This window comes from Amaranthus tricolor, chromosome 3 (assembly GCF_026212465.1).
Source record: "Amaranthus tricolor cultivar Red isolate AtriRed21 chromosome 3, ASM2621246v1, whole genome shotgun sequence".
Taxonomy (NCBI): Eukaryota; Viridiplantae; Streptophyta; class Magnoliopsida; order Caryophyllales; family Amaranthaceae; genus Amaranthus; species Amaranthus tricolor.
In genome coordinates this window covers 33,994,554-34,003,334 of record NC_080049.1, presented here as the reverse complement: position 1 = coordinate 34,003,334, position 8,781 = coordinate 33,994,554, and the positions used below count along the sequence as shown (strand labels likewise).

The 8,781-nt window shown below is 32.8% G+C and overlaps 1 protein-coding gene across 1 annotated transcript; it reads left to right on the top strand.

The window, feature by feature from the left end:
• Nucleotides 1-785: 785 nt before the first annotated feature.
• Nucleotides 786-8,533, top strand: LOC130808785 (phosphoenolpyruvate carboxykinase (ATP) 1-like). Its single transcript, XM_057674275.1, has 13 exons — nt 786-885; nt 1,284-1,571; nt 4,576-4,745; nt 5,044-5,197; nt 5,297-5,381; nt 5,833-5,933; nt 6,031-6,329; nt 6,455-6,628; nt 6,725-6,790; nt 6,868-7,046; nt 7,153-7,322; nt 7,851-8,019; nt 8,159-8,533. Exons 2-13 carry the CDS (start codon nt 1,291-1,293, stop codon nt 8,300-8,302), a joined length of 1,992 nt encoding a protein of 663 aa, XP_057530258.1. The 5' UTR covers nt 786-885; nt 1,284-1,290; the 3' UTR covers nt 8,303-8,533.
• The last annotated feature ends 248 nt before the right edge of the window (nt 8,534-8,781 follow it).

Below are 8,781 nucleotides of genomic sequence, written 5' to 3'. Positions count from 1 at the left end.
TGCTATTCATTGATCAAGTGAAATTATAAGTCGATAAGTTAACTATTTAAGTCAGTTGTTTAACCCAACTGCTATAAAAGTGTATGATAAAAAATGATTTTTAATTGTTGATTTTTCATTAGAAAAAAGTTAATAAAATTTCAAGAATAAAAAAAAAACTACTTTAAATAATTTATTGTCTTTTGCTAAAAAAAATCAAACTATCAAACCCTTTTCCTAATTGTTCGACGACCAAAAAAAACTAGGAAAATCATCCAATAAAAGAGCATAGTAGATTAGTAGTAGTCAATTTTAAGGTGTTCAAAACAAATTTAATGATAGAATTCATTTGACTATGTAAGATTGTAACAGAAGTCAATTTGACTCGACATAAAAAATAGGCTAACAATTATGTAAAAAACAACACATAACACTCAATTTTAAATCGACTTAAAACATCTAATCTAAAATTAACTCAATAACTCAAATAAACACTCATAAGTCAATTAACACCCCAAAATACTTGTATAACGGCCTTATAATGTTATAAGAGACGCGGGTACAATTTAAAACCGCGTTTTTTTTATTATATTCAATTGATTTCTGATTTTCATGGATGTTAAAGTAATGCACCGTCAAAATGTAGGAGTAATTCCCTATAATAGACCTTTTCCTAATCATACAATAGCTGGAGCCTTATGTCAAATTTCATGGATAAGATTGGACCCACCTAACATTGATGAAATGACCATTAAACTAGGTTTCACATTCACTATATAAAGGATTCTTTTTCCACTTCTTTACTCATCCTAATAACTACTAATTTCTCCTCTTTAGACTCTTCCATTCACTTCTATTTCATTTCATTTCATTTTTTCGTCATACATTCAAGCCCCCCTCATTTTGGTAAGTCTCAAATGTTTAACTTTTTCTTTTAATTTTGATTTTTATCTTCGAATTGATTAACCTATAAGTGTTGATTACTTTTTTAAAAAAAGATTTCACGTAGATCAAAATGTAATATTAAAATGTTAAAATTATATAATGCGTTGGTCAGACTATCAGGTTACATTGGTCATTAGAATCATCAAAATGCAATAAATCATATATTTTTTATGAAAATTAGATCGAAACTTTATAATGATATTAAGGTAATAAAATGTTGAGAATCATCAAATTACTAAAATCTGTGCATAGGAGGAATGTTTTTGTTTAAATTAATAATAATAAAATATTGATCATTAGATTAATGAATAAAAATAATTATGATGAAAATGATGTTTGGTGATTATTATTCTATGTAGAGAAAAAATGGAGAAGGGTACGGGAAATGGAAACGTAAACGAGGGAATGGCAGATAATAACGGGCTAAAGAAAATAGAAACGGGAAACGGAAATGGGAAGCACGGAAACGGAATATGCCATGATGATAGCGCACCACCGGTAAAGGCACAAACAATAGACGAACTACATTCCCTTCAAAAGAAGAAATCAGCGCCGAGTACACCTAGCCAAGGTTCTCAACACGGTGCTACTTCTTTTAATAGTCTTTCCGAGGAAGAACGCCAACGTTTACAACTCCAATCAATTAGGTAATTTTTATTTCATTTTTTTTATTGTTTTTGTGTTTTAAAAGTTAACTTACATTGAGAGTAAATATTTAAAAGAATAAAAAAAGTCAAATTAATGTACCAAAACTAATTAAAAATGCAAATAAAGTTATTAAAATAATTCCTCCATCCTCCTTTAGGGTAAATTTGTATCTAAAATAAAAAAACTAATTGCTATGTTCTCCAATTTTTATTGCCATCTAGTCAATTCTTTCACATCTCTAATAATCAAATTTCTTTAATTGTTTATCTAAGTAACTTTGTTTTTCTAGTTTGACTTTTATTTACCCCATTAATATTTGCTCTCATTGTTTTTCTAGTTTGACTTTTATTTACCCCCATAAATATTTGCTCTCAATCCAAACGACCCCTAAATAGTAAATAGTAAATGTCAATTTTATCAAATACTATAGGTCTAAGTCTGTTTAGGTTATGAACAATGTTATTTAATTTAAAACTCTATTAATATTAAATTGTGTAACATAATACGAAAAAATAATAACTAAAATAGTTCGATAACTCTTGAAAATGAATGTTCGATTTACCATATATTAGTATTCGGAATTCGCACTCTTAAACTTACCATAACTTTATTATTAGTTTATATAATTAGTTTATTTTATTTGATTCTTTTACATTGATTTAAGTTATGAATGTCAAAATCTTAATATGTACTCCAAAATATTCTATTAATATGCTTGATCTATCAATGAAATTGTGGAAATGAATTAGAAGTAAACGTTAGGTTTCCTACTTTTCCGCTTTAAAGGAGTGGTTGTACTAGTAATAGTCTAATTAAAGTTTACACTTTTACATGATTTAATCCTCTTCAACATTTTTTAAAAGAAAATTAATACTCGCATACCATAAATAAATGGAATATTCTAATTCAAAGATATTTTTTTAGTCTGTCTTGTTTAATGTGCCTCATTTTTATTTGACTATAATTTACATTTGTTTTAATTTTTATACATATTTTTACCTTACTTTTCATCTTATTTGCACTTTTTTAAAAAAAAAATTTTCATAAAATATATGAATACACATTAATTGTTTTTATTTGATTTTTTTTAATTTTTACTCGTTTATACTTGATGAGTCTATTCCTTTGGAAACATGAGAAAGTGTTTGCAAAGGTTGTTGGGATTAAGGGGCGTGGCGAACAAAAGGATATGTTTGGCTTGTTTCTATTCGATGGATCCTAAACAGAATTAGTATCCGCCACCTAATCGAGTGGACCCCATAAACTTTTCATAATTCATAAGAATCATAACGTTATAAATTAACAATGTTGACTTGATACAGATGACGTGTCAATGGTTCATCACGCTTATTTACCAAATTATTTTTTGAATTTTGATACTTGTACCATATCAATTCAATAAAAATAGCAAATATTTTCAATATTAATAATTCTAACTTATGTAGAAGTATTATATCATTATCCTGTAATAATTTTTGAAAAATATTATTTGGCATTAGGTTGTTTTGGCGAGACATAATTTTTATTAGTATTATTATATTTAAAATTTCAATTTATTACTTCGAATTGATTAAATTATTATATTGATGTTAAAAATATAATATTTTTATTTTTTTAATAGCTACACTTGTCTTATTCCTCTATAGCACTTGCCTAGTCTACCATTTTGCATACCTTAATTTGTTCAATAAATTAATTTTACCTATCGAAATTATTTAAGTGCAAAATGTGATTGTATGAGGTGATAACTAACAATAAACATTACTTGGTGAAAACTGTATGAGGTGACTCACAAAGTCACAATATAGAATTCATGCAATAGCGACCAAAAGGGTTCGGCCTCCCTAAACACTTTTTGGGTCATATAAATAACTACAATTCAAAAACTACTTTTTTGTTCCTTTGAATTTACTATATTATGCAAATCAAGTGAAAACATTTCAGATGCAATGATGTAGCAATTTTAGCGAATAAAATTACTAACCAGACTTATTAGGAAAGGAAAAAATGGGGGCTAACATAGATGTAGTTGCTCATCAATCAGAAGCAATGTAGGAAGCGGAAGCAAGGGAAGATCATCAAGAGTTAACCCTCTAATTTTCAGTGAGGAGGAAGCCAACACAACACTATCCTCAACTTACATCTCTACAAACATACCCATATACCAAATCCAACCTTATTCTTTGTCCGAAAACAAGCCTAAAACCACAAAATGCTTGAGCTTTAACTGCTGTTTTTGTGCACAAAATCACCAGTTCGCTACAAATTCTTCCCCTTCTAACAATAAGTTGCCTCAACCAGTTTGGCGCAAGTGGGTTTCTTGTTTCAATACTTACGAAAGTCATAATGCTACTCATTCCATAGATGGTTATACGAATGTGATCGAAGAGAGTGCTAGGGAGATAAAGACCTCAGCAACTTCCTTTGGTTATGAACAGAGTGGTGGCAATACTGAAGCTTTGGCTATATCTAACACTCAAGATTCCTCTTCTTTATTGTCTTCTATAAGGTGTTCTTTTCTTCTTATGTTCATGCACACTAGTCTACTTAGGCCAGGTGGGCGAGTTAAAACATATAATTATTTTTGTGACACTGAAGCGTAAAAATAAGTAATTCAGCGCATCAAAAGTAATTATATAATGTGCCTTGCACCACCTCTACACGTGAAAATCTAACCTCGGGTATGCCTGTGTCATCACTCGGGTCATTTGATTAAAATCCTGTTAATGTTAACTTGTGCAACATATCAAACAAAAGACTGATAGTCGAGTTGATTTGAAATGGACAATTTGTTTTACTCCTCCCAAAAAACTAGTGTTAATGTTAACTTGTGCAACATATCAAACAAAAGACTGATAGTCGAGTTGATTTGAAATTGACAATTTGTTTTACTCCTCCCAAAAAACTAGTGTTAATGTTAACTTGTGCAACATATCAAACAAAAGACTGATAGTCGAGTTGATTTGAAATTGACAATTTGTTTTACTCCTCCCAAAAAACTAGTGCGTCATTGGCATCTTCGGCAAGAGAGACAGGACCCAAGGTGGTAAGAGGAGACCCGGAAGGAAAAGCTCATAGGCAGGTGCAGCATCACCACCCTGTTGTTCCTACCATCAGCGTCAGCGATAGTGCTCTCAAATTTACACATGTTCTTTACAATCTCTCCCCTGCTGGTAATACTCTTTTACTCTTCCTACCTTACACTATATATAGGAGTAGGATTATCATGTTCCCAACCATATGTGTAAAATAATATGTCGTAAGTCGAAACCTTAATGCTATGTGGCTCTCGTCTAGACGAGCCCTTGATAACTAAAATAATGGTCACCTAATAGACATATTTTGTGGCTTCAACCATTTGTTTAATCTTATGTTTCTATCAGATAAAACAATAGTTGATGTGAAATACACTTGTATTAGCGTAAGTGCACAAGTCTTAACAAAAACAATTGATTGGGGTTGATGATGCAGAATTATACGAGCAAGCAATCAAATATGAAAAAGGGTCTTTCATTACATCAACTGGTGCACTAGCAACTTTGTCCGGAGCAAAAACAGGAAGATCTCCAAGAGACAAACGTGTTGTAAAGGATGAAACTACTGAATCCGAACTTTGGTGGGGAAAGTAAGAATTATACAGGCACCCTTTTGTGTTCATTTTTTTCTTGATCTCGTGTTTTTGCTTAATATTTCTAATGACCTGTGTGCAATTTTAATGCTGCAGGGGTTCTCCAAATATTGAGATGGATGAACAAACCTTCATGGTCAACAGAGAGCGAGCTGTTGATTACTTAAATTCTTTAGACAAGGTTTTGATCTCATACTGAATACATTGCGCCTTTAATTATTTCATAGAGAAAATCAATGTAATTTGGTCTCTTATACGATAGACCAAAGATTTACAATTCTTTCGTTTCAGAGTTTATTGGACTACATTAAAATGACTTATTAAATCATGTGCACTTCTTATTTATATGAAGCTGCAAATGATGTTAGTTACCGAGGGGCGTTCAGAAAGAACTTGACTTTGTTATCACTAACAGGGTAAGGCCTCGTAGATCCGACCCTCCAAGCGACACCTAGGTGGGAGCCACTTAATGCCATTGGGTGATGAAATGTTGTAGATAAATATAGCCATGTACCATAAGATTTTTATGTTTAGAATTTAGTGTAAACATTAGTTTGTCTTAAGGGTGAGTATGCATATAGTGATACACATAATTAAGCTTACTGAGTTAAAACAACACTGAAAACTTGCAGGTATTTGTAAATGATCAGTTCCTGAATTGGGATCCACAGAACAGAATTAAAGTCAGAATTGTATCTGCCAGAGCTTACCATTCCCTTTTCATGCATAACATGTAAGTGTTCATCCGCATACTGACTCGTACGAATCAGATACTTTTTGTAGAATTTCTGTTTGTGTGCGTGCCAAAACATTAACTGAATGGGTGGCAGGTGCATCCGACCTACACCCGAAGAGCTGGAGGATTTTGGTACTCCGGATTTCACAATATACAATGCAGGACAATTCCCATGTAACCGATACACTCATTACATGACATCATCTACTAGCATAGACATTAATCTTGCTAGGAGAGAAATGGTAATCCTTGGCACTCAGTATGCCGGGGAGATGAAGAAAGGTCTTTTCGGTGTAATGCATTATCTCATGCCTAAGCGTCAGATCCTCTCGCTCCATTCTGGCTGCAATATGGGCAAAGATGGCGATGTAGCCCTCTTTTTCGGTTTGTCAGGTTCGTATTCCCTGATTTATGCATCCAAATTAAGGACATTCGAGATGCTGAGCGATCTCGTCATACTGTTCTTTTGTATGTTTCGGTACTTATTGATTTCTTTTCTTCATGGGTTTCTTCATTAGGTACCGGGAAAACTACTCTGTCGACTGACCATAACCGTTACCTGATTGGTGACGATGAACACTGCTGGAGTGATACTGGTGTATCGAACATAGAAGGTGGTTGCTATGCAAAGTGTATCGATCTTTCGAGGGAAAAGGAGCCTGATATCTGGAATGCCATCAAATTCGGAACTGGTATATTTCAAATTCCATGACCTTATAAGTTCTTGTAAATTATCCTTCACATATGACGATATGACGATTCTAAACACACATTTTTGAATGTATTAGTGCTCGAGAATGTGGTATTCGATGAGCACACTCGTGAAGTGGATTACAGGGACAAGTCTGTTACAGGTTAGATAAATCCAATACTCTAATAGATACTATTTTCGTAAAAAAATTTGTGATCCAAGCCGTGTTTCTTGCTGCAGAGAATACTAGAGCGGCCTATCCTATAGAATACATTCCAAACGCAAAGATACCGTGTGTTGGACCACACCCGAAGAATGTCATACTTTTAGCTTGTGATGCTTTTGGTGTCCTCCCACCAGTGAGCAAGCTGAACCTTCCTCAGACGATGTATCATTTCATCAGTGGCTACACTGCACTGGTAACGTTTGTGCGATCCAAAAATAATTGAAACAAATTAAAGCATTTAAATGCATAGAAATTATATGGTGCAATTATTTGGTGATTGGATTCCGATAAAACTTCAGGTGGCTGGCACAGTCGACGGAATTAAGGAGCCAACTGCAACATTCTCGGCCTGCTTTGGTGCAGCTTTTATAATGATGCACCCTACTAAATATGCTGCTATGCTTGCCGAAAAGATGCAGAAGTTCGGTGCCACTGGCTGGCTCGTCAACACTGGTTGGTCCGGTGGAAGGTATATTACTGCACAAAATTGATCTCTTTTGATTATAATTCTTTTATTTCGTGTATATGTAATGTGGGTATAAGGCCGTTTGTTACTTTTATGGCCTGTTTGGTATGTAATAATAAACGGTGGTTATGGGAATGAAAAAATGAAAAACTAGTGTAATTTTCATTGAAAAATCTCTTGGCTACCTTTATGGCTATACTTGTCCAACTTCAGTCATCTCATTTTCTTCATAAAATTCATTCCAATGCATTACCATTGGGAGAGGTGGTTTTAGCTGGTAATGAAAATTTGTAAACAAAAAAACTTATTTGTGATCAAAGTTTCATTACCATGGGAATGATATGGAATTTTTGATGAAATTTTACACTAAAAATCATTCTCATTACCACCATTTAGTACAACTAACCAAACGGACCGTTATTACTTACCTGTGACATGTACCGGGTTATATTTTCTCATTTGCTGCTCATTTTCGAGCCGAAGGTCTTACTGGTTGCAACCTCCTTATCTCCATTAATTTTGCTTTTACAGGTATGGTGTAGGAAGTCGTATCAAGTTACAATATACGCGTAAGATTATAGATGCAATACACTCGGGTGCCCTTTTAAATGCTGAATACAAGAAGACTGAAGTCTTTGGGCTTGAGATACCTACTGAGATTGATGGAGTACCTTCGGAAATACTCGATCCAATCAACGCGGTTAGTTAGCTTTTTCCTGTTCGATTACATATTGTTAGTATTGTTTCATATTTTTCCGTCCTTCTAACTTTTATTTTCTGGCTTCGGTCCGTGCTTATATTTTAAAATTAATCATTCATATTGAGTCGTTACGTTGCAGTGGCCGGACAAAAATGATTACAAGGAGACACTATTGAAATTGGGTGGGCTATTTAAGAACAACTTTGAGGTGTTCACCAACTATCAGATTGGCAAAGATAACAATTTGACTGAGGAGATTGTTGCAGCTGGTCCTATCTTCTAATTGTGCTGATTCTCAATCAGTTGCTAGAAAACTTTTACGATTGGTCAAACTAGTCAATCTTATATAAATATATCCCAAAATCAGAAATATTTTAAGATATAATTTTAAATATATTAATTTGAGTCGGTAAATTAAACCCACATATATACAATACATTGTACTTTATTTAAAATTTTGTAATTTTACCATTATAAATTGGTTCTTTAATTTAAAAATAACCATTTTGTTCAATGTTTCTCCAATTTTATTTAGAGTTTCTCCTCTTCATTAATTTTATGTGCTTTAACATTATTGAATATGATTTCACGAGTCTAATAACACAGTCAGACTAGACTGTGTTGACCCTTTTCTCGCGCAATTGTATGAGACTAACCTTTATTCTATTCCCTTTATTTTTGTAGACCTAAATTTTAAGAATTCTGATTAATTTTTAGTGAAAAATCAAATTTATTGCTCTTTTATCTATTTTTTATTTCTTA

What these genes read in the sequence shown, in the direction of transcription:
- LOC130808785 (XM_057674275.1), top strand. Translation starts at nt 1,291, where the DNA reads ATGGAGAAGGGTACGGGAAATGGAAACGTAAACGAGGGAATGGCAGAT. An exon ending in TCCCTTTTCATGCATAACAT is followed by an intron (nt 5,934 to 6,030) that starts GTAAGTGTTCAT and finishes AATGGGTGGCAG; the next exon opens with GTGCATCCGACCTACACCCG. An exon ending in TGCCATCAAATTCGGAACTG is followed by an intron (nt 6,629 to 6,724) that starts GTATATTTCAAA and finishes TGAATGTATTAG; the next exon opens with TGCTCGAGAATGTGGTATTC.